The sequence below is a fragment of the Hippopotamus amphibius genome, chromosome 11, assembly GCF_030028045.1.
Source record: "Hippopotamus amphibius kiboko isolate mHipAmp2 chromosome 11, mHipAmp2.hap2, whole genome shotgun sequence".
Classification (NCBI taxonomy): domain Eukaryota; kingdom Metazoa; phylum Chordata; class Mammalia; order Artiodactyla; family Hippopotamidae; genus Hippopotamus; species Hippopotamus amphibius.
In genome coordinates this window covers 54,947,036-54,973,174 of record NC_080196.1, presented here as the reverse complement: position 1 = coordinate 54,973,174, position 26,139 = coordinate 54,947,036, and the positions used below count along the sequence as shown (strand labels likewise).

Here is a 26,139-nt window from a genome sequence, read left to right as displayed (position 1 = left end):
CTATTCTAAATACATAAATATATACACCATACACATTTGAATGGCGTGAGCCAGAAGAGCACTGTAAATTCAGTCTGCCAGGTAACTGCACCTGAACGTTTAATTAGTACAAGCAGAATTTTATATTAAGTAGGTTCTTAGCTCTTAAATTTTTTTGGATGAGCAAAGGCAGATGTTTCTAGATATGGCCTAAGGCTGACATGTGGGAAGAAGGCACACTCTGATGAATGCATGTGTGTGAGATGTGCACACGTGTGCGCGCACGTGTGCACGCACACACACACACACACACACTGCAGAGAGAACTCTCTCGTCATATGTGCAATCAAGCCCTTACCTAGAACAGTTCTCCTTATGAAATTCTAGACTCTGATGATTTTCAACTTTACAACTTCTCAACAGGAGCTGAGAAGGAAAAAGAAAGATGCCATTAAATAGAGTTTCCCAGAGCTTCCCTTCCTGGTATCCAACCTCTCTGTGTCTGTGGAATCCAGAAGGCACAAGGCAAGGGCTTTGACCTGGATTCAGAAAGTCAGTGAATGTTAGGATTATGAGCTGAAGTCTTCTTACACACGTCACAGAGAAAATTTAGCAGAAGAAGAGCCTACAATATATCTGGCAAATGAGTAATGAATAAATTATCACACTATCTCGTAATGTTTAAGATATGTAAAGGGCCAATGAAGCTCTATATTTAGTTACCATAAAGACAAAAGAACTTCCCTAAATTCATTCTGGGTTTAATCTTCCCAATTTCTTCTCAAGCCTTTAATAGCTACAACAAGAAGTTTTCCTTCATGGGACATTTTAAGAATATATACCTTGAGGAATTCTATTTAGGAAAAAAAAATAAAAGCTTTATCCTTCTATACATAATTTGTCTCCATAGATGTGACTTCTTATACAATAATTTTTACATACTATCTATAGATTTTAGTTTCCTACTCTACTGAGGTGAAAAAGGAGACAGGCTGCTTGGTGACTGTAGAATTACAGTGGTGGCTCATTTTCATTCATTTTTCCAGTGTGGTTCTTGTAAACTGTATTTCTCAAGCTGATCGTAAACTGCTGATGTCATATAAATGTATCTTGTCTTCCCAACCTAGGTGGTTTCAAACAGCTAGTTTACCAAAAGACATCTTCATTTTACAACAGGAACTCCACACAGAAAGCATGGTGAAAAATCATTTATTTTCCCCTAGATAAATTTTAAAATAAAAGAATTTAATGAAAATGTTTAGTATCGTCACGTCATGCTGAATGCCAGCAGTACCTTGACTTTTATACACAGAGGAAGCCAGGTCAACGTGTACACATTTCCCCATGGCCCTTCAACACTTTCGCATATACAAAGTTGCTATTTTGCTTTAGCAAATAGCAACATAATTTAAAACTTTTATGTCTCCTATGTGACACCTAAAATCCAGTCTGACAGTTATTAACACAGTTAGAAAAATAAAAGCCTTAAAAAATTCATGGCATGAGTTCACGGTGCTAATCACACGACGTGAGTTTATGAGTTCATGGGATCTCATCAAATGTAAGATCATTTTAAAATTCCTACATAACAACTTTCTGGTTTAATCTGAACGGCTTAAGACTTGAAATCTAGTAAAACTGTTAAGTCGATGTATACATCAATCGCTTGATTTAACTTTTACTTGCCCTGGGAGGGTTAATCCTTATTGTCCACTGAATGAACACCTTTCCAATATTAATAAATATATTACAGTATTTACAAGCTTTCTTCTCTGCCTGACACTGATAAAGAGTTCAGCTGTGAGAAGGGTGAGCTCATGAGGCAGGGGATGCAAAGGAGGGTGTGAGCCTGGAGAGAGAGGGCGAGTGAGGCCCACGCACCGGGACACGTCAGGCTCCACTGAGACCAGCCGGCTGACAGCACTGCTGTTGTCAGACCAGAAGTCAGTGCCGAAAACCAGGACAAAGAGGAGGCCTGGGAAGGCGTGTTATCCCAATAGGAAGGGAGGAAGGAAGCTGGGCCTCAGGTCGGCCAAGGCTGAGGACTGTGAAAGCACACCCCACGGGCTGGCAGTGAATGACCCCCCAGAAGTTACCCAATTTGGTTGATGTGCTGGGGACATATGCCATGGATAAGGGAGGGGTAGTGTGAGAATCTGTTTTGGCACCAGAAAGTGATGCTGATTTGATTTCTACAATATTAGCTGTGGCATGTGCCCTTTTCTACTCTACTTTCTGCAAACTGTCCCATGGAGACCTAGCGCCCACTCAACCTCTTCAATGCACTCGGCAAACCCATTAATGCTGTGGATGCTCTGCTAAAAGGCACTGACGATGCCCAAACAGCCTGCACAGTGTCACAAACCTGGAGAAGTAAAGTCAAAGACTAGATGTGCTAGATTTTATTTGCCTTGTGAATGTGGACAGAATTCTCATTTAGGGGTTAGTTTCTTGTGTTTTATTAACACCTGTAAACTAGTCATTATTTTAAAAAGCACACTCTCCTAGGTCTGGCCTGTGCACAGATATAAACACCACCCCATCTCCCTCATACTTTCCTGGTGGTTGTTTGGAGGCTCAGGCAAAACCATCTGGGGTCTAGAGTTCAAATCGTCCCTTGGAAAATTTTATAAATGAGATTCACTCAATATAATGTTTAAAGCTCTTATGTCAGAGTCTTTAAAACAATGTAAACATTTCCATAATCAGTAAGGGTTCTCTGGTGGCCCACTTTTACATGCAAATACAGACAAGCTGGTAACATGCACTACTTTAGTCAATTGGTAAAGTTTATTTTGTAAGTAATTTTAAGCCATTTACTAATTTATAAATTTCAATCATGTAAAACCACTAGCAAGGGCAGTCCTGAGGTATTACTGTTCATCCGCTATACAGATGCTACTATATTGCGAGGTGGGGTGAAGGGTGACTGCCATACCTTCTGGTTAGCAGTGCAGTCACACTGCTGACTGCAGATGTGACCTAGAGAGCGTTCAGGAAACTGCTATGCATGTGCATTAACTGACCTTCCAAATGAGACTGGCAACTTGACTGGCTGGTCACTGTCAAGCAAACCAAAATCATAAAGATGGCCACGGAATGGACCACCCAAGCTGAGAAATGACAGGTGTGTGGTGCTGCCTCAACCCGGCTTCATCAAAATCCGCCTGACTCACTCAAGTCACTTAGAAGGAGAACGTGTGCAAAAAGCATCCAAAAAGCCTATCAGCAGGTTAATTTTCTTACAATTTTAAAAGAACTAGGCCATGTTTTTTTCTTTTAAAATTCATTTATAAAAATAAATAAATTTCAGTTTGAGACCTTAGGTACCAAATTGTGGCTTAATTTAGTCATGATGGCGAGACTATAAAGTTATGAAAACCGCAGCTGGACATATGGGCACACAGCTGGTTCCCGTGGCATGGCTGACACACTCACAGCCCTTCTCCTATTGGCCAAAATACTCAACTTCTGAACAAACTTCCAGGCTGCCTCTGTCCCGAAATGCCACAAAACTTTAATCCTTAGACCTCCAATATAAAACTACTAGTAACCATAATACATTCAAGATAAGGAAAGCCCTGCACCTGCTCAGGAAACACTGCCCCTCTGCCCAGAGACAGACACAACGTGGGGGCCATGGTCTCCCACTTGGGTGTACAGCTTATTCAGATGCTTTGTACTGGAGCACGGAATAAAGTCCCTCCTGAGTCTTTATCTCAGACCAACAATAATTTAAAACCACTTTGAGAACACGAGCAAATCCCTACAGGTTCTGTGCTTTGAGCTGGTAACAGCCTGGCCTGGCCTCCGGGGATCTGTGTGCACCAGGTGGGAACACTGTCAGGTGAAAACACCAACATGACTTACTGCTTAGACTGTGCTGACGTCGATGTCTGTGTTAGACCGACTCTTCACACCAGAAACTTTCTGTCTTGGTCAGAAAATTACTTGAGGGACAGTGAAGAACTAAAGAAAAAGTTTCTGGCCTCCAAGTCCACACACACACAAAAGCAAGTTTCAAACTGCTGTCCTCTCTCAGTGCAGATGAGGGACTGGTTGCATGTCATCAACTGATATGAACACAGTGTCCAGTCTGTGGGACAGCGTGACGCAGCAGAACCCTGATCTCATGCAAACCCGAGCCAGTTAGCTGCACCGCCCGCTCGTGTTCCCATGCAAACGCGATGCCGCACACGAAGGCACAGGCTCACACCTCACTGATGGTCCTCTCTGAAGGGCAGTACTCCGAGGGGTCTGCTGAGGACATGTAGAAAGACTGCGTCTTCCTTTTCAATCGGGCTCTTTTGTTGGCCAGCACCAGGCTGTGCCGGCTTGAGCTGATGATTTCTGAAATGAACTTCTTACAGTCTACACACACCTCCATGGTGCACCAGTCCTCCATCAGCTCCTTGGGAAACTGGAGTTCTTCATCTGATTTGTCCACAGACTTGGATTTTGAGGACAATCTGGAAAAAAACAAAACATTTAAAACATCCACTATTGTTACTTATAGTTCTACTGCAATACTAAGAAAATATGTGCAGAAAAAGTAAATTTGTTCCCAAAACATGATGGAATGGGTGGGTAATTTAGTCATGTTACATTTGTCCAAAGAAGTTAAAATTGGCAACAATGTTCAAAATATTTTTTAAGAAAGAAACCAGGAAACATGTTTTATTAAGAAATAATAGTACTAAAAGCCCTTAGCACCCCTTCTAGAATTTTTGGAAAATAGGATACTCAGAGTATTCATCTGACAGCTATACATAGATAGATCATGAACTTTTAACAACTGAAATGAAATGAAGTACATGTTGCTAACGTCCTACTGATGATTCAGAGAGAACTTCAAGTTCTTTCTCCAGTGACCCCGTGTCATGGTTAATGAATATTAGTTAAGTGTAGATGGTAGGTCAGACTACAGGAAACTGAAGTAAATTTATCTTAATCCTACAACACATCCTGAAAAATTACCTTTGGGCCAGCTTTCTTATCATTTTTGTATTTATCAAATACACTTCCCCCTCCACAACAATTCTCTACACATGGGTGACTATTTGGATTCCAGAAAGCTGGGGTTAACTAGACCAACATCATCATAAATGTTTTGGGTAGTTTTTGGAAATAACTGGGAATCATCTACTCATTTACTATTTTAATTAAACCAAATGAGAATGTAGGGCTAGCACAGGAAAAAACAGCAGACTGTGGTTCGCCTGCCCTGAGCAGTGGATGGCGCCCACACTCAGAGGTTGGGATGGGAACTGAGCACAGCAGCAGGAACCACAGGCACAGGCTACCTGCTGGGGTCCCAGCTCCCTCGCCTCACTGTCCACAGACCTTGACATGCAGAACAGCCACCATCCGGCACTTGGCAACAATGCCAGTGTCCCTGCCAAATGGTGGGCTCCTGGTGTGTAAAACCCCAACCCCCCCCGCCCTGCCAGCACGTGGCCCAAGCTGGTCTAGTGGCCTCCTGTCTTTCTTAAGGACCAACATTAACCTCACTCTGCATTATATGCAAAGGGATTGAATGCAGGCACCTTTTTTCTTTTAAATTGCCAGCTCTTGGCATAAAGCTTTATTTCTGCCTTTACAACAAGAAAGTAAGCCAAAGTTATCACAGACTACTGTAAACAAAGGATTAAAAAGATTTTTTGCAAAACTAAAGAAGGAAAGGGCTTCCTTGGTGGCGCAATGGTTAAGAATCTGCCTGCCAATGCAGGGAACATGGGTTTGATCCCTGGTTTGGGAAGATCCCACGTGCTGTGGAGCAACTAAGCCCATGCACCATAACTACTGAGCCCACGTGCCGCAAATACTGACACCTGTGCACCTAGAGTCTGTGTTCTAGAAGAGAAGCCACCACAATGAGGAGCTTGCGCTCTGCGACAAAGAATAGCCCCCACTCGCCACAACTAGAGAAAGCCTGCACGCAGCAACAAAGACCCAACGCAGCCAAAAATAAAATAAATTTATTTTTAAAAGTAATAAAAAATTTAAAAAAATAAAGAAGGAAAGATTAGTCTGTTATGTGCAGGTTTACAACTCCATTGAAAATAAGGTCAGTTTTAAAGATGACTTTTAAAGGACATACAAAATAATTATTTCCAAAGTAGAAAAAAAATTAAACTCCTTGAGATTAAGTATCTTCCAAGGAGCTAGCCATCATCCCTTGTCATGTGACCTTTGGCAACTTTTGGAGATTTGTGTACAAGTCAAAACTACATTAAAACCAACCAACCCACCCACCTGAACTCTCTCAAGCCAAAACCCCACCACATTACCACAGTCCTCAAAAGAGCTTTCTTCTTTCACAAAAGATGCTCTGGAGATCCAGGCGCCTTGCTCACCTGGCAATGCTCCGAAGTGGCCGATGGTGGCCAGTGGAGGATCTTTCTGGCCTCACACAACTGTCCCCTCTCTGCAAGGCAGAAGGTCCCAATGAAAAGATAGGAAGGGTGGAGTATGGCTTGGAGGGCAGCCGCATCTATTATCCCAAATAAAACTGAGAATGAGCAGTACTGCTAAAGAGGCAGTCATTAAAATTAGCACAAGCTGTGATTTCACTAAGCTTAGCTTACCTTTTTGCAGCACTGGGAGCACACCGGCCTGTACACAAAATCAGAAGCGTTACTCAGCGTGACACCACGGACGCGACTGGAGAGTTAAGAGAAGCCAGAGGCTGCATGGCTGTGAATTTCTACAGTAAGTCCCCCAAACTCTCTGGTTCTTCTATCAGAATGTAACAAACTGATACAACTGGACTGCCAAAAAGACAATCAACCTGTAAAACTGAACTCTTAACACTGTGTCCTATGAGAGGATCAACTTACTTCTGTTTGGGATTTTCTTACTTGTCTATCCTGGGATCACATGACAGTCACATTTATTTTTTTCTGTTCAAACATGACATATTATTATTAGAACTATCTTGGATATGTAAAAGAAATACATTCAGAGAAGCATTTTCCAGGCTTAATATCAAACAACTGTCCACTAGCAATTATCTGCTAGCAATCACTAACTCACAAGCACAGCACATGACAAGAGACTGGATTATTTCTAATGTTGTTCCTGTAAGAAAAATAGTGAAACAGCAGAGGTAACTGGGGTTTCCTTGACTGCTGTCATCAATTACAAGAAGCCTTACCTCTTACAGAACTGACAGGTATAAGACCAGGTGAAGAAGGAAAATCTCCTGGTTCGGCAACAAAAGCAGAGCTAAAAAATAAAAATTTTAAAGGAGAAAAAAGCATTGCCAATAGTGAATTTCCTAATTTGCATGTTTGAACACACATTTATATGTGGAAAGTTCAGTAGACAAAGGGAGAAGAGCATTTAGCGACCCTTTCATTAAGTTTGGTTCTGTGCTAATTATAATCTAGCTCTGTATTTGATTATAATTCTACTTTTAAAAAGTAATAAAAGGCCACAGTTCTCAACAGTTTCGCCATCACAGAAGTAATCTGAAGAAGGTTCTGAAAAAGTCTCCTCTGTCTCTCAGATACATTTTCTCTCAGATACAATCCTTTAAAAGCATAACAACTAAGGGCAGACCTGGTTTTATGAAGGTTTTAAACCTTCTGGTTTTCCATTTCTACGGGAGAAACAAAAATACTTGCTTCTGTGAGCAAGGCAGAACAGGGACTGCCTGCCAGAGGGTAAGCCTCTTACCTCCCAGAATCCCCCCACAGTCTGGTGCCATCTGTCCCTCAACGGACATGCCTGGGACCAACCATTCTTCTAACCCTGCTGACCTACCAACTGTAAACGGCTCTACCTTTCCTTTTTTCAGAGCAGTGTAGACGTCTTTATACTGTTGGTATTTCTCCAGCTCTGCCTTCACCAGGACCTGACGAATATGCATCACCTCTTCCACAGTAAGTGCTAGGCATTCCACTGGGTAGCAGAATTCCTCCTGAAATTCAAAATTCCACATGAATAAGAAGTTCCCACCACCTCTGGTGAGGCAAAGTTCCCCTCAGATCAGTCACCTGGTTAGTAGCTTCAGAGAAGAAAAGAGGTTTCCCAGGAAACACTGGAGCAGAGCTGGCTCACTCTGGGAACCACACAATTTCTAATTACACTGAGACAAGAGGTGGCAGAAAACTTCCGGGGAGCATGTGAAACACTGTAGTCTACTGAAATTTCCAATTAATTAAAGTTCCTCACATTTGTTTAGATGTTTTGCCTCAGGTATCTCTATTCTATGAAGCAGACCTATGTATCTATGCATTGAAATCTCGGGAAGAAAATGTTATTGTTCTAAACCAAATTTATGTCAGTTTTCTCCTATGATTACACAAAGACGTTATTTAGTTTCCTGTTGTATACTATCTGCTAATAGATAAATAGCAAATCCACAACTTTGGTACTGTTTTAAAAACTGATTTGTGGTACCCAGAATAGCCAAAAGAAGGTGGTTAGTAATTGGTATTGAGAAGCGTTATTTAGTGGTAAGTTACATCAGCACAGCCTGAGAACTCCCAATGGTGTGAGTGGAACTGGACCCGGAAGCCAGCAGGCACTCCCATCAGGCTGCCCCACGCGCTCCAGATCTCTCATCACTTTTAAACAACTGCAGAAGCACAGTCTGCACTGGACCAAGGCAGAGACAGCAGAGGACTCTGACAATAAACACCGAGGCTGGCTATCTGGTGTGGATGGTTTCCCAAACCACAGTGCAGAAAGGTGCTGATGTAACTGGTCCCACTGAATAGAGAGCCCCACACCATCTGCTCCCCAGCCGGCCCTGCACCTGATTGGTGGGCCCAGGAGAAAGACAGAACCGTTGTGCACCCGCACCCTGCTGGGCATCACGAGGGCCATTGTGCCACCACTGGGAAGTGACACAGCCCCGAGGTCCTCGGTGCACACATGCTGTGACTCACGCCCACACACACAACAGCGCTGCACATAGGCATTCTGGAGTCAAGCCACACGAGAAAGCACAGGACTGTGAGTGCAGTCAGTTTATGGAGTTTTAACATTCAGTTCTGTCTTTCAATCACAGAAAAACAAAAACAAATCTAGGTTGCAAACTTGAAAAACATTAGCATTTACTAAAAAAAAAAAAAAGTAGTTTGCAGAACTACTGCTTCTTACAAATAAACGATACAAAATTATCTCTGTTCAAGCTAACTTAGGGAAGATTAAATTTGCTAAAAATGTTTTGGAAAAGATCCTGCAATTGAATGTTTAAGATGAAGAACTTACTTTCTGGAGGGTGGGAGGATAGTTTGTTTAGAAAGATTATATCATGCGCTCTAGGATGTCTGAAATACTCAAAAAAAACCCACCGTCACACAGTTTTCTTTGAATGGGGTAATAGGATTAAGTTGGCATGTCCAATATTTCCTGAGCTTCACCTGACCCTGAGAACAGAGTGTGGTGTCCACTGGGAACAGGCTTGCCTCTGGGCATCACGACTGTGCACAGATAGTAGCATCAGCTGCACATGTCTGAAGAGCGACTTCTCTCAGCTTCTGACATAGTTCATAAGAAGTATCCCTATGGTCATCTTTATTTGTCAGTGACGAGCATGACAGTTGTACATTTTCTGATGGCTGCCTCTGTGACAAAATTGCTGAGCTGGATCAAAATAACATATGAATCTAGCAAACAAGCAGAAGGCCACTCCCTAAGATTGGCTGTCATATATTAGGAAGATGGTGATGGTGCCAACGTCACAACTGCCACAACAGGGTGGGGAGATGCATCTGGGTGATGGGATGCCCCCCACACAGAGACCCTGACATCCTGTGCCTCCCGCTCCTTAGTCTCAGGTCACAAAAGGGACCAGTCAAAGCATACTTTCAACTTACTGCTTGGACCAATGCACAAATCAAGTGCTCTATCAGATGTGCAAAGACATTGTGGATTTTTTTTGTGTTCTTATTCTTTTTTTAAATTTCAAGCAGATTACTCTTTAGTAAAAATACCTTCCATTATGTCAAATGCTAATGTTTTAATTCTGGTGTTTTCCCAAGGACAACAAATCTTTAATGCAACATGAAAGGAAATAATAAAGTTACTAATACAGCTTTCATTACTTTTTTCAACTGACAAAAAATATTAATTCAACATCCCCAAAGCCAAATTAAACCTTAACAGATCTTGCTGAGATGCTAATGCCCCAAAATGTGAAGGGTGCTCAGGGTTCTACCCAAGAGCCAAGTCCTAGCCCCCGTGGTTACGATGGACGATGGGCTGGGTCACACCTGCAGCAGGCGCTCAGCTCAGTTCATAGCTCAGTGTGGGCTCCAGGGACCAGAGCAGCACGACTCAGACTCTCCAGCTGCTTTCTGCTTCAGTGCAGCTCCCACATTCAGGAAAAGAAAGCTAATCCCAAAGAGCTTTAATAGAGATTACAATATACTGTGGGAGCAGATGTGCCTTTAGAACTCCTATTTTATAGTGTTCTTGGTTAGCAAAAACTTCATAAATAAGTGGCAGATAGTTGACAATTATCCAAAACAACCATTCTTTTTTGAGTTTTTAATAAACCAAAGGAAGGCAGATTTAAATAAAAATAGCAAACATTAATTACTCTTTTCTTTTTTCAAGTTCACCTTTAAAATTCAAGATGAATTCTCTGTCTAAAGTCATATGTAGACTTACTAGACAGACTGTTTGAGGAGGGTTGAAAATAAAAATAAAATGTCAGCAGATTTTCAGAAACAGCAGCAGGAGGGACAGGATTAAATGCCACCCCCACATCTGACCATGTGCTCACATGGCCAGATCTAAAATGAAAAAACGAAGAGATTTACCCTGTATTTCATGACAAATAAACAGAGAAAGGGATCTGTTGTACCTCATTTACATCCAAAGTCTCTTTTCTAAACCAACATGGGTCATAAAGAATAACAAAGTAACCAGTTGCTGGTTCACTTGTCCAGAACAGGTCTGGTAAACAGAGGGCTGTGAAGAGCCAGGCTAGGCGGCTGCCAACACTGGTCAGCAGGTCAGCAGCCCAGGTCACACTGGGGGCAGGGGAAGCCTCAATACAGTCCGAGGCTTTTTATACCACTGAGGTTTGGAAATTATTATACTTTCTTTAAAAAATGTATTATGTATGAAAATCTCAAAAACAATACAAAATGAGATTTAAAATATTTTAAATAATCACATCAATAAAAAGAAAACTTCTAATTTCTCTCTACAGAGAAGCATAGTGGATTTTCATAACAGCCACATAACATCCAGAGCATCACAACAAGCTTTAAAGGTGCTGGAGAAGAAAGAGGCCCTGGGGCTCCCGGGCCGGGCAGCTGAGTGTGTGGGCAATGGCTCTTCTGAGGGTGGGGCAGCCCTGGGTTGTGAGGGTGGGGGGGATGGGGGGGTGTTGCACTAATGCTGCTGCATTCTGAGTTTGTTGTCCTTTCACTATTGTCCCATCAATTGAGATCATGGTGTGATCTACACATCTACCAAAGATTGGAATCAATGGTCAGAAGCAGAGTGTCCATCTAAGCTGTTAATTTTTGCAGAGTGCAGTAGTTGAGGGGTCACTGCCAGAGAGACAGAGAGGAAAGTAACTCCCAGAACCAGCAGAAAGAGGCCAACCTTTGCGGATTTCCACCTGCTGGTAAAAGCTCTCTCACACAGATAATACATAGCCCCTGCTACCCCCAACATGGCTGCCTCCAAAGGGTGAGAGCCGAGCAGAGAAGCTGTTTGTAGGGTAGAAAAAAGTGGTCGGAAAGGCGTCGTTGGCCATGCTCTGGTTATCCTAGGAACCTGAACAATACATAAGGGAAAAGAAAATGGCAGGGAAAAAGAAAAGGAGAAAATAATGCTGAACATGAGTGACCTACAAACAGCGATTACAGAGCATGAAAGAAAAGTAAACAAAACAAAAACACCACGGAGGACGTCAATGGTAGATTCCACGTGCAAGTCCACACTATCGTCTGCATCCACGTGTCAATCAGGAACACAACCACAAAGTCACACCTACAGAATCTCAGAGTTTACACAGTAACACTTAAGGGTTCTGAAACCCAGCTGTCCGGTGAATGCTGAGTCTCCTACACAGGGCAGGCTCTCTGGGATGAAGGCCAGAGGCAACTGCAGAAACACACAACACGCAGCCGCCCCTCCCCCGTTGGTACTTAAAGACAAGCTGTCGTCACTTAGAGGCCGTCACCCACAATCATCTGACCAAATGATGAAAAAAATTACACTTTCAACATCCTAAGGAAAGAGAGGAAGGCACAATAAAAATGAAAATAAGTAAGAACAAAGACATTTCTGCCATTTTTAGTTGAGAGCTTATAAATACAAAATGATTCCATGTTTTCTAAAATATAGCTAAAATTTTAAATTATCATACTTTTAAAAACAATACTTACCAAACTAGACGGCACTACCACTAAAGGAGTGTGATTTTATGGACTTCCCAAGATATGCTACTGGCAAGAAAAGTCACAACTTTGACCTGGAGGTTCTTTTGTCTCAGCTGATGCCTAGAGGCACTTCAGGGGCAGAGTTCTGTGCTGCCAAACAGCAATCAGCGCCAACCACAGGGCCCCCCACTGCCCACTCACTGAGCCCCTTCTCCACGATGGCACAAAGGCACGTTGGTTGTACCTTGCTGTCCTTCTCCACAAATACCAACTCACAGCCTGACCATGCACACACTGAGTTCCCCTTCGCCAGGAAATACACTTCACGGGCCTTTCTTGGTAAAGCTTCTATCACTAGCCAAAAACTCCCTGTAGTTTATCTGACAGTTTCTTTATGCTGATAATTTTAAAACTTAAGTCTAACCTCAACAATGATGTCATATGATCACAAGGCCAGGTATATAGCTGAATGATAAACTGACTTCTAGGAATAGCTGTGTGAAGAAAAGAATCTCCTAATCATTGGACTTGTGAAAAAAAATCACAAAGGAGCTCCTTCTTACATACTTTTCATTTATGATGATAACTGTGTATTTTGCTAAATAATTTATTCTCATTAACAAAAGTCTTTGGATTTAAAACTTTGGATCTGTCGGGTCAGAGTTCTGTTCTTCAGTTGATAAACTGCTGATGAGGCTCTATTTCACCATATATCAGTGTGTGGTGATCATTCACAGGTTAGGGAATCCTTACAGGAACTGCTACAAAATCGTTAGTTCTTTAATCACATTATTTGGGAAGAGAGATGACTGATCAAATCTCAACACCATCAGCAAGGTCAGGCCTGGTTTCTTCACAAGAACCACACTATCTCCCTTCACCTCTATCACTGCTTCATTTGAACCCCTGATGATTTCATCATAGCCTAGAAGTATGGACTAAGCGTAATCCAGTGTTTTATTCATGAGAATCTGAAGAAACATTAGGTATCAGGTTGGCTGCTGGTAGAATTACTGACTGAAGCCCTGCATCTCGCCTGCATGTATTTTGGAAGTCAAGTGAGACAAAAAGAATCTTCACAGGCTTCCTCTGGCTGGCAGATCTGCTACCTCTTCCTGGAAGGGCCTCATGCACCACATCCCCTATCTGAGAAATGAGCAGCCACTACACAAGGCTGGAAGTCTCTAGAAAATAGCAAAAATTGTCAGCCCGTTCAAATAGCTGCTTTGGCTCCACTATCACAAAACATGCTTGAAAACAATGAACAATGGTTTTTCACTAATCAAAATTCTCCCTCGGGCTTCTGCCTCAATAAAGACTCTATTGTAGTCAGACTTCACTAAGATTTCTATTTAGTTTCAACAATTTTTAAGTGGATTAATGCCCTTCGAAAGGAAGAAAATATTTCTCTAATAAATATCCATACTTTCAACCATTAATAAGTCTTCCAGGAAAAAAAAAAAGTACTTTAAATGAACAAAAAATAGATTTCATTTGGGTTACTCTTAGAATTGGTTTTCTTTAGCTACTAAAAACCAGTAAGGTTATTTAAAGTTCATTCTAGCTCTTGGAAGCTTCTCAAGGAAGCTAATGATTCCAGATCCTCTAATCACTGGCAAGTTGCTCTGCAGAGTCTGTGGGTTACTTACGAGAGACCGGGAGCTTTGCCTGGACGCCGGCAGGAATTGCCTCACGTTGGTGGGCGTTTCCTTTTCAATGGAATGCCGTCTCTGGGGTGGCTGCCGTCGTTCTGGCTGGGGTGTGGAGGATATGGGCAAGAACTTTGGAGGGTCTAAAGAAATGGAATGAACCACATTGAAATAAACTTCATAAAAAAACTTAGGTTTCGAATTTCTAACAGAAAACCCTTTGTCATTTGTGACAAACATTGCATTCAAAGATGAAGTGTTTATTTTGTTGGAGAGGTGTATTAAGATGGGAGGTTCCTAGGGGGATACCGAGAGGACTGTTATAGAAGAATCTTTGCAAGATAAACTTGCTATATAAATAGCAAGGAAAAGGGAAAAACAGTTTTTAATAGTCATTCAAATTCATGCATAAAACACAATATAAACAGAGTCTCAGATCTGCAACACAAATGCCATCATGCTATCTTCCACAGAATTTTGCAATTACAGTCTCAGGCTTTATTTAAAAAAACTGTAATTGGACAAAACACTTGTATTCAATAAAGATTTTCAAGGACAAAAAACTCAAGGAACAGATCTCGGGATTTATTTTAAATTATGTGAAAATTATGTATCCTGTGTGTCAAATCATACCAAAATTCTCAAGTGTACCCTCCTTTTACATTCTCCTTTTTAAAGATAAAATATGAAAATTCTTTCTTCTTCATGTGTATCAAGACATTTTATTCTTGGGTTTAAATCAAGCTTTATTTAAATTTCAAAAATTAAATTCCAGTTTCAATGTTAATACTATATATGCCACTGCTCCTCTGCCTAGGAATATCTGGGGACAAGGGTTTTTTTTGTTCTTTTTTATTGGAATGTAATTGCTTTACACTCTTGTACCAGTTTTTGAGGTACACCAAAGTCAATCGGCTATATTTATACACACATCCCCATATTCCCTCCCTCCTGCGACTCCCCCCCCCCACCCTCCCCGTCCCGGCCCTCTAAGGTATCATCCATCATCGAGTTGATCTCCCCTTGTTATACAGCAACTTCCCACTGGCTATCTATTTTACAGTTGGTAGTATATATATGTCTATGCTACTCTCTCACTTCGTCCCAGCTTCCCCTTCACCCCCCGTCCCCCTCAACCTCTTGTCCTCCAGGCCATTCTCTGCATCTGCATCCTTATTCTTGTCTTGTCACTGGGTTCATTAGTACCATTTTTTTTTTAATATTCCATATATATGAGTTAGCATACAATATTTGTTTTTCTCTTTCTGGCTTACTTCACTCTGTATGACAGACTCTAGGTCTATCCACCTCATTACATATAGCTCCATCTCATTCCTTTTTATAGCTGAGTAATATTCCATTTGGGGACAGGGTTTAAAAGGAGAATGTTTCAGGATCTGATTCACATTTTGGAAACATAAAGAAGACATCAGAAATCAATTCTGCTGTCAAAGTTTTACTTTTGTTATTGATTTCTAATCAGTTGATAGCCACCCCAGCTCTCTTTTGGTTACTCTTTACATGGAATATCTTTTCCTGTCTTTTCACTTTCAATCTGCTTATGCCTTTGGACCTCAAGGGAGTCTCTTGTACACAGCATATAGTTGGATCATGTGTTTACCCATTCTGCAAATCTCTGCCTTTTGATTAGAGTCTAATCCATTTACATTGAAAGTAATTACTAATAAGAAGGGACTTACCTCTGTCATTGTGCTATTTCTTTTCTATATGCTTTATAGCATTTTGTTCCTCATTTTCTGCATTCCTGTCCTCTTTTGTGTTTAGTTGATTTTTTTATAGTGAAATGTTTAAATTCCTTCTCATTTCCTTTTTGTTTATATCCTATAGTTATTTTCTTTGTGGTTACCATGGGGATTATACTTAAGATCCTAACTTTATTATAACACTATAATTTGGGTTAATACCAGCTAAACTTCAGTAACACACAAAAACTCTGCTCCTAGACAGCTCTGTCCCAATCCCTTTGAAGGTGATGGTGTCACAGATTTACATCTTTATATACTGTCTGTCCCAAAACAGGCTAATAATTCTTTTAAATGCTTAAGTCTCCCAAATTATACAGAAAACAAGATTTGGAGTTACAAACCAAAGTTGCAGTAATACTAGCTTTTATACTAATAGCTTTTTTTTTTCTTTAAATGTATTAGTTTGTTAAATCATGTAGAAAACAAAAAGTGCAGTTACAAAGCATTGTTATAATAATATTAGCTTTCATAATTACCCATCTACTTTTCTTTATTGAGATCTTTATTTCTCCATATGGCTGTGAGTTACTGTCTAGTGTCCTATCATTTCACCCTACAGGACTCTGGTGAGCATTTCTTGAAGGTAAGGTCTAGTGGTCTTGAATGCCCACAGGTTTTGTTTATCTGGGAATGTCTTGATTTCTCCCTCACTCTTGAAGGACAGGTTTGCCAGATACAGGATTCTTAGTTAATGACTTTTTTCTTTTAGACTTTGTATATACTTGGCCCAGGGTCTACTGGCCTCCAAAGTTTCTGATGAGATGTCTGCGGAAAATCTTACTGAGGACCCTTGTGTGTGATGACACACTTCTCTCTTGCTGCTTTCAAGATTCTCTGTCTTTTGAAAGTTTGATTATACATGTTTCCCCCACTATCTGAAAGCAGAGTATTCCTATGAATCCTTTTGCAAGCTGAAATGGTATAAAGCAAAGAAGCAATTACCTTAGGACATATCTTGCTAACGAATGCACAAAATAAATCAAGGTAAAGCACAGATGCTCACAGACACAGTTCAAAGCCGTGGTGGCCTGATGCTGAGATGCTGAGTGTAGCTCAGGGGTGGGGGGGTGGGGAGAGGCGGGCACTCTCTCACTGCTCAGTGTACATGCTGCCTCTACAAGAGCTTGCTGTAGAAGAAAGGCTGAACACTATTTTGGCTTTTCAGCTTTTTTTTTTTTTTTTTTTGTAAAAGCAAGAATCCTCTTCCGATTTCTTTTAGTTAGTGAAAACAGGTACCAATGTAGGTCTTTTGCAAAAGTGGCATGACGTAAGTGTCTTGGTGTGGGTCTCTTGACTGCACCTCAGTTGAGGTTCTTGGATATTTACATTCACGTCTTCCATCAAATTGGGAAGTCTTAGCCATTATCTCTGCAAATATTCTGCCCCTTTCTTTCTCCTCTGCTCCTGGGACTCCCATGATGCATATGTTGGGTCCATTTGATGCTGTTCCACGGGTCCCTTAGTCTCTGCTGTTCTTCAATCTTTTTCCTTTCTGTTCTTCAGTCTTGATAATTTCCACTTGCTAATTCTTTCTTCTGCTTACTCAAATCTGCCTTTGAATGCCTCTAGTGAAATTTTCATATCAGTTATTATACTTTCCAGCCCCAGAATTTCATTTTTGTTTCTTTCTAGGTTTTCTCTCTATTGATAGTTCCATTTTGTTCACACATCTTTTTTTTTCAACTTTTCACATCTTCCTTTATTTCTTTGAGTATCTGTTTTTTTTTAGCTTCCATTTTCTTTATTAAAAAACAAAAATCACCAACTCATATAAAATAATTCATCAAATCATAAAAAGGAGTAGAAACATATAGTCAAGTATCAATTTAAAAAACATCAGACACTATAATGTGTGTATATAGTCTCTTAAATAATTTAAGATTAGCTCCATATTAAACACCCAGCCTTTCTCACACTGTTGCAAACCCAAATATTGTTCTGACTATACAATCATTATCTTTTTTAACAAAATAAAGAAGAACTCAAAAAGAACTCCTCTTAGTATTGCCATCTTAACTTTTGCTGAATTACCAGAAACAGTGCGTTTTTAAGAACTGGATCTTTCTAAGCCCATTTTGATTTTTAAAACTTCACTATTTGGTTATATTTATTGTAGAAAAATGTTAAGACATGGAAAAATATAAAGAAAATAAAAAATTTATCCAGTATCCCTCCCCCCAAATACAGTAACAAAAGAGTATATATATTTCTTTCTATTCTTTGTATATATTTATGTAGAATTTTAAAATCAGTACTGTAAAATGCTTACATATCCCCATTTCATATTATACAACAATGATTTCTTTAGTACATTAAATATTATGTGAAACCATGTTCAGTTGGCTGCTTCACAATCTAACTAGAGCTTACCCATGATTTACCTTCGGTTGTTGGGATATTCAGATTGTTTTGACTATTTGCTGTTAAAACTGTTATACATCCTTCTTTATACATAATTATTTGTATGTATCCTTGTTAATTTTTTTCTTTTTTATCTTTGATAATTTTTTTAAGAACTTTTATTGAGATATAGTTAACATACAATAAACTGCATATATTTAGAGTGTACAATTTGGTATCCCAATCTCCCAATTCATTCCCCCCCCCAACTCTCCCTGCTTTCCCCACTTGGTGTCCATGTTTGTTTTCTACATCTGTGTTTCTATTTCTGCCTTGCAAACAGGTTGATGTGTACCATCTTTCTACATTTCGCATATATGTGTTAATATACAATATTTGTTTTTCTCTGACTCACTTCACTCTGTATCTTTGATAATTTTTTAAAGATAAATTCCTAGGAGTAAAGTAACCAGCACAAAGGGTATTTTTTAAGCCTTTTGATACATTTTACCAAACTGCCCCCCAAAAACACTTTACCAATTTACAGTCACATCAACAGTCTAATAGCTGTTTCTTCTTCACATTCCTTGGCAACATAGGTATGTTACTGCTTACCTTTCTTATTACAAATTTAATGGGGGAATGGTGAAAGGTGTCATCTTTTTTTCTAAAGTGTAAAAATTTCCTCACGTTTATTGGTTATTTGCTTTCCTTCTGTTATTTGAAGCAGTCCAAATCTTCTATTTTTTTTCTTTTATTTTTTTCCAAGTTTCTTAGACGGCATCTCTGATGTAAGCAATGTCTTGTCTTATTACTTGTTCTTCTTTAGCAGGCAAGGGTACAAAAGCTGCATGTCTCTTCTATGTTTTCTCAAGCAGAAGTTCCCCAAATGACTGGAATTAGAAAGTCACCTTGTCTTCTGAGCAGCCATGCTATTTTAATGTCTTGGTAACAAAACAGAAAACTGGGCCATTTTCCTCATGTTATGGAGGGTTTCTGACCATTCCATGGATCCTATCTGAGGTATGGTAGTGAGAAGTAAACTTTTGGCTTTATTGGCATTTTCTTTCAGGGTCTTTAAGACCCGGTCCACTGAAACCACTTCCTCATGCTCCTTCCAGCAATCATAATCTGTTGCCATGGCGATAGTAGCAAATTCCAGCCTCCTTAGCAAGAACCACCTCTGGAACTGTGGTCATGTTGATAACATCCGCCCCCCAGGTTTGGAACATGATGTTCTCTGCCCGGGAGCTAAAACGAGGTCCCTCAATTGTGATCATTGTCCCTTTTGAGTGACTCCGGAGTCCTAGCTTCTCAGCGGTCTCTACGGGGACCTCTCTGGTTTCAGGGCAGAATGGCTCAGCCATTGGAATATGGCACACTCCTCGGGCACAGGAATGATTCCCATCATAGAAGGTCTGGAGCCTTCTAGTAGTCCTGTCAATGAACTGATCAATAATGATGATATCACCAGGCTGAATCTCTTCCTTCAAGGAACCGCAAGCTGTAGTTACTATGACATGTGTACAGCCCTCCTCCTTCAGAGCCCAGATGTTCGCCTGATAGTTGACTTTCGAAGGCATGATGGTATGCTGCCTCCCATGCCTTGCAAGGAGGACGCAATCAACATTCTTTATCTTCCCCAAAATTAAGGCATCAGAAGGCTTGCCAAATGGAGTATCCACATATTTTTCAGTTCTTCCTTCTAAGATTTCTGGATCATCCAGGCCTGTCCCACCAATTATTCCAATCTGTAAGAACTGCTTAAAAGCTGCTGGGAAACTCGTTGCAATCCTCAAACTCATGCCCTCCTCCGGCCGAAGCTCCCACTGCATGGGGAGCTTGTATGGAGACCTTCACGGCCGCGGGAGGGGCATCTGAGGCCATGTCTGGGCCAGGAAGGAGAGAAGGCCTAGCGCGAGGTGGATGCACGGAGCAGCGAGCCGAGCGGGATCAGACGCGTGGCGCGGGTCTGAGCGGTGCAGTCCCGGGGGCAGCTCTGAGTATCTTTAAAATAGTTGTTTTAAGGTCTTCGTCTAGTAGAACTGTCATCAGGTCTTTTTCTGGGACAGCTTCTGTTAATTTACTTTTTCTTCTGAACGAGCCATACTTTCCTGCTTTTTTATATGCCTTGTGATTTTTTGTTGAACACTGAACATCTGAATTTATCAACATGGTAAATCGGGAAATCAGATTCTCCCCTTCCCCAGGGTTTGCTGGGTTTTATTATTGTTCCTGTTTATTGTTTTTCTTACTGTTGAAGGCTGATCTCTGAAGATCAGCCTGAGGTATAAACTTAACATCTCCTCAGGTCTTTTATGAGCCATTCCCTGGGCCTTCATACACTTTCTAATTCTCCCATAAGCGTATGCAGTTGTTTCTGAATGTTCTAGTCTTTTCACTCTCAAAAGGGGAAAAGCAAGAAATGAAGGGGTGGGGGAAAGGCACCAGCCTTCTAAATCCCCTGGAGGTCACTTCAGTTGGGAGGGAGGGTGGAGCTGGCGACAGTGCAACAATGGCTGCGTGCCCCTGCGTCTGCACCTCAGAAACCAGAAGCAGGAACCAGCACCAGAGCACAGACCCCAGTACTTGGAGGATGGGGTCCTTCTTATCCACCCTGGCTCCTGTGAGCTGTTCTAGGAACAGCACACAGCTGCCTGTCACGTGCTGGGGGCAGGGGATGAGGCAGCTGCCACTGTGCCAAGAGCTGAAATCTACTGAAATTAACCACAATTTACCATCTTCCTCTGGAAGCTTTAAGCATTCAACAGACTCCAGAGTTCCAAAAATAATTACATCAGACACATTCTGCCACTGCAATTACTGTCTAGGTGGAAAGACAAATTCCTGATGCCTCCTATTCCGCCACTTTCCAGAATCCTCCCCCTTAATATATAATTTTTAATCCTTTATACTGATCTTATACATGAAAAGATTACTAATAGTATTTTTAAAAATCACTTAACTTTAGATTCTGTATTAGAATCTATTCCCTGAAGAGTTATAAGGGTGTTTTTACTATCTACATATGTACGTGGGTAAGGGGGGGGGGTGTGTGTGTGTGTGTGTGTGTGTGTGTGTGTGTGTGTGTGTGTGTGTGTGTGTGTGTGTGTGTAGGGGATACCAAGTGTGATTATTCAGAGCTTCTGGCTTAAATTTAGATAAGGAGGTAATTAATCTAAAAAACAGACAGTTGACCTATTCCCTACAACTTTTACCTGTAAGCCCAAAGGTGATTGATTTGTTACACATTGAGAACCTGAGACCCAATTACCAGTTTAGCCCTACCTTATGATGTCATTCTAGGAAAAAAACAATATTTCTGCTCCTGACTAGTGAAATTCCAGGGTTAGTTCTTTAATTAACTAGTTAATTAACTAGTTGGTTCTTTAACTAGTTTAATTAACTAGCCCAAATGACAAGGCACTTTGGGATTCCCTTTTCTAGGTCAAGTATATTTCTTAAGGCATGTGATACTAGTTCTTTGTACCACAAATACTCACTCTTCCTCATGGACACAGGCTCCAGAAAGGGATCTTCAGGGAAGGAGGGAGATGCACTGCTGCTGCTGGCAGACCTGGGCAGAGTTTCTTCCTGAGAAAGGTACAGATAGAGAGAGAGATCCCTTAGACACTAGTGTTCTCATGCTAATTAATAATGTTCACTCATAAATATTTAACATGAGGCACCAAATTTTAATGTCAAAGGTTGAAGGCAAGTTGGAGACAAAGTAGAAGGGATCTAAAATTAGACATGTCTGGGTCTGTACCCTGGTTCTGTCCCTCATTAGAGTGATGTGACATTGAGCAAGTTCCTTATCTTAGTTTCATAATTTCCATAGGTCACTACAAGGACACATCTGAGAACACATTTAAAATGCTTATTTAACACATTACCTGGCACACAAGAAATGGTGATTAATATTATCATTAGTGGAGTATTTAACACATTTATAAAAGTAATAGACTTGGAACCCCCACAAGGGTAGATATGGTGTGTATTGTTCACTGTTGTTTCCTAGTACCAAATCCATCACTTACTAAGTAAAGAGTAAATATTTGTTGAATGAATGAAAACAAATATTTCATGAAATGTCACATGAATCTAGAAAAATGTCTGCACTGTGCCAAATAAAGTTTAAATTCCTATTACCCGTAAGAAGAGACCTTCTTAATTTGTTTTAGCCTATACCAAAATTAAATACAATATTTATTCATGAAAAATTTACTGTTTACTATGTGACAGGGGATATACATTAACTAGAAGACAACTTATTTCCATTATATGTATAGAAAACTGCTAAATATTTTTAAACATAGAAGAAAACTTTAGGTTAATGTATTAGTCTAGGACTATGTGAAACTAATAGTGAAAATTCTCTCTGACCTACTTAGTTAAGGTGACTTTAAGAATTAGCCATTCACTAAAAACTGGCTTCACCTACAACATACTACTGAAAGCATTAGTTTCAAACACGCCCCACTACGAAGGATCTGGTCAAGCAACAGGAGGAGAAGAAAGCCGTGTAAACCACATACTCCTAACAAAACCGGTCTGAGCAGCAACCTCCCCACCTTTGGTACTCACCACGAAGAACAAACCAGGCGACATAAACAAAGCCTCACCCACACACACTGGAGGTCACATGAGTCTCCAGAAAAGCCAGCAAGAACCCGCACAATCTCCTTCTGCTCATGGAAGGTCAAAGGAAATAAAAGCTAAGAGTATCTCATAGGAAAAGAAAAAAGGAGTCATACACAGGACTTTCCAGTAGTTATGGGGTGGGAGCTACCATGATTCGAACAGCAGAAACTATCCCCAATGCACATATTTCAGCCAACCTTTCCTAGAATCATTTTTACAGCCTAATTTTACATAAGTCTGAGACATGTCCATGCCTTGCACCACACTCCTTACTGGTCTGAAATGCTCCCGCTGAGAATAGCCAAGTGCCTGTCCGGGGCAGGCAGGGCGGATACAAGTCAGTGCAAGAGACAGGACCATTGCGGGGACAGGGTGTGGCTCAGGGCCTCTTGGGATTTGCTCCAAGAAGCTGTGGATGGTCCTGTGGCCCTGCATGCCCACCTCAGGCAGCTGCACCCACTTTCAGACTACTTGAAAACTACCATTTAAAAAACACCTACTGTTAAAAAAAATAAACTCAAACTGGATTAAAGACCTAAACGTAAGATCAGATACCATAAAACTCCCAGAGAAAAACACAGGCAGAACACTCTTCGACATAAATCATAACGATATGTTTTTGGATTGGTCTCCTAAAACAGGAAATAAAAGCAAAAATAAACAAATGGCACCTAATTAAACTTAAACTTCCTTTTGCATATCAAAGGAAACCACTGACAAAATGAAGGGGAGAAAATACTTGCAAACAGTATGACCAATAAAGGGTTAATATCCAACATATATAAACCATTCATACTACTCAACATCAAAAAAAAAAAAAAAAAAGATTAAAAAATGGGCAGATCTAAATAGACATTTTTCCAAACAGGAAATGCAGATGGTCAGCAGGCACATGAAAAGATGCTCAACACTACTCATCATCAAGGAAATGCAAATCAAAACCACAATGAGCTATCATCTCACGCCTGTCAGAATCTCTATCATCAAAAAAACCCCCCAAAAACCAAAAAAACCCCACAAATAACAAATGCTAGAGAGGATGTGGAGAAAAGGTAAAAGGGAACCCTGGTACACTGCTGGTGGGAATGTAAATTGGTCCAGCCACTGTGGAAAACAGCATGGAGGTTTCTCAAAAAAACTAAAAACAGAACTACTATATGACCCAGCAATTCCACTCCTGGGTGTGTATCTGAAAAAAGCAAAAACACTAATTCAAAAAGATACATGGACCCCAATGTTCACAGCAGCATTATTTACAATAGCCAAGAAATGGAAGCAACCTAACTGTCCATGGGTAGATGAGTGGATAAGGAAGATGTGGTGTGTATACACACACACACACACACACACACACACACACACACACACACACACACACAGGAATATTACTCAGCCATGAAAAAGAATAAAATCATGCCATCTGCAGCAACATGGATGGATTTGGAGGGCACTGTGCTGAGTGAAATAAGTCAGAGAAAGGCAAATATATACAATCTCACATATGTGGAATCTAAAAATTAAGACAAACTAGTGAATACAACAAAAAAGAAGCAGACTCACAGATACAGAAACCAAACTAGTGATTACCACTGGTGAGAGGGAATGGGGGAGGGGCAGTAGAGGGGGAGGAGGTTAAGAGGTACAAACTACTATGTATAAAATAAGCTACAAGGATATATTGCACAACATGGGGAATACAGCCAATATTTTATGAGTATAAATGAAGTATAACCTTTAAAAATTGTGAATCACTGTATTTTACACCTGTAACATATAATATCATACATCAACTATAATTATATAAAGTACATATAATTATATAAAGTATATACTTTATAGAACGAAAAAGAGAGAGAGAGAGAGAGGAAGGAAGGGAGGGAGGGAGGGAGGGAGAAAGGAAGAGAGAAAAAACCTAATCTTCACCAGGATTAGTTTCTGCCCCAGAGGAGTCTCAGCGATGCCCAGAAAGGAACCAGGGGACATGTTGTGTCCCTGTCATATCCACTCCCATTGACTAAACACTTTCTGCCTGGCTGAGGAGTTCCAGTAGGTCTCTGACATCTCTCAACATTAGTCTTTTTTCTAAGGCTTGACCTGGTTTCTGAGATTTTCTTATTTGTTTTGTCTGATCCAAGTTACTAGTCTCTGACACTCACTAGGTTAGGCCTTTTCTAGTTCTATGCCTTGGCTGCAATGAGGTTGCTGTCAGAAGTCCCTCGGCTTTGCTCCCAGGGTTGCGCTGTCACTGAAGGATGCCAGCCTGGGCACCTAACTCACTTAATAGGAAGGAAAATCTCTCTTTTCCTGAAAAGAAGCCCAGTGAAGGCACAGATACAGCTCCTTTGCTTCACTTTCCTACTGAAAGCTTTGATATAGCTCCAAATCTTATCTTGACTTTTAAAACGTTACCTGGGACAGGCTAGCAGAGGTTATTAAAGATAAGCAAGAAACACTGAGGTTAAGAGTTTTGGGAAGAGAAATAAAAAGTGATGGAAAAAGATCTGGTGTTGGGAAGTCAAGTTTGGTGGGGATTCCGCTACTGAAAAGTTGTCTGACTTTTTCAACTTGGGCTCTACCTCTACTAGGGGCTCAGTTTTCTCACTGAAAAGTAATGATGTTGAACAAAATTTCTAAGCCCCTTTCCAGTTTATTTTTATTTTTTAATTCTTTTAGATTTTATTATTGATTGATTGGCTGCGTTGGGTCTTTGTTGCTGTGTGCAGGCTTTATTTGTGGCGATCAGGGACTACTTTTCATAGTGGTGCATGGGCTTCTCATTGCGGTGGCTTCTCTTGTGGCAGAGCACGGGCTTTAGGCTCTTGGGCTTCAGTAGTTGCAGCTCGTGCACTCAGTAGTTGTAGCACATGGGCTTAGCTGTTCTGCAGCATATGGGGTCTTCCCAACCCAGGGATTGAACTTGTGTCCCCTGCATTGGCAGGAGGATTCTTAACCACTGTGCCACTAAGGAAGTCCCAAGTTTAAATTATTTTAAATTCAGGCATTCTCATATACTGCTAGTTGGAATACTAGACAGTTCACGAAATATGCAGATTTTGGAGTTAGACTTGTGTTTCAAATGCACCTCTATAATTTTCTTTAACAATCTTAGTTCAAAAAGAAAACCTTTCTGTGTGTGTTTCCTTATCTTTTATATAAAGATCATAGCTACTTCTAGGGTATGATGAATTTATAATACCTAAAGTATAGCACAGAGTTAGATCAATAAAAAGTAGATATTAGAGCTTTCTTTAAGGAACTTGGCAATATGTATCGAAAGCTACAAAGATGTACATTTTTCACCTGGCAAACATTCTTCTAGAAATATTCTGAAAAATAATACAAAGCAGAAATATATCATAAGGATGTTCACAATAGTATTGTTATTTATAATAATAGAAAACTGGA

General features: G+C 40.5%; 2 protein-coding genes across 9 annotated transcripts in view; both read right to left on the bottom strand.

Annotated features, from left to right (window-relative positions):
- Nucleotides 1-1,207: 1,207 nt before the first annotated feature.
- Nucleotides 1,208-26,139, bottom strand: part of SPIRE1 (spire type actin nucleation factor 1) — a 214,381-nt gene continuing 189,449 nt past the window's right edge. For 3 of the 8 annotated variants that reach the window (XM_057698892.1, XM_057698894.1, XM_057698899.1), the window contains 8 exons: nt 21,594-21,684; nt 13,985-14,127; nt 11,554-11,727; nt 7,766-7,903; nt 7,136-7,206; nt 6,567-6,594; nt 6,336-6,472; nt 1,208-4,448 (listed from right to left, as the gene is read on the bottom strand). In XM_057698892.1, the coding sequence (XP_057554875.1) occupies nt 4,190-4,448; nt 6,336-6,472; nt 6,567-6,594; nt 7,136-7,206; nt 7,766-7,903; nt 11,554-11,727; nt 13,985-14,127; nt 21,594-21,684 (1,041 nt within the window). In that variant the 3' untranslated portion in view covers nt 1,208-4,189. Of the gene's footprint in view, nt 4,449-6,335; nt 6,473-6,566; nt 6,595-7,135; nt 7,207-7,746; nt 7,904-7,933; nt 11,728-13,984; nt 14,128-21,593; nt 21,685-26,139 lie in introns of those variants that run through there. The other 5 variants (XM_057698893.1, XR_009047974.1, XM_057698896.1 and 2 more) reach the window with 5 other exon arrangements.
- LOC130831158 (S-methyl-5'-thioadenosine phosphorylase-like) lies at nt 16,972-20,080 on the bottom strand. The gene is given in 3 exon segments (XM_057698901.1): nt 16,972-19,238; nt 19,240-19,841; nt 19,945-20,080. Coding segments are annotated over 3 exon segments (846 nt in total). The 5' UTR covers nt 19,978-20,080; the 3' UTR covers nt 16,972-19,027.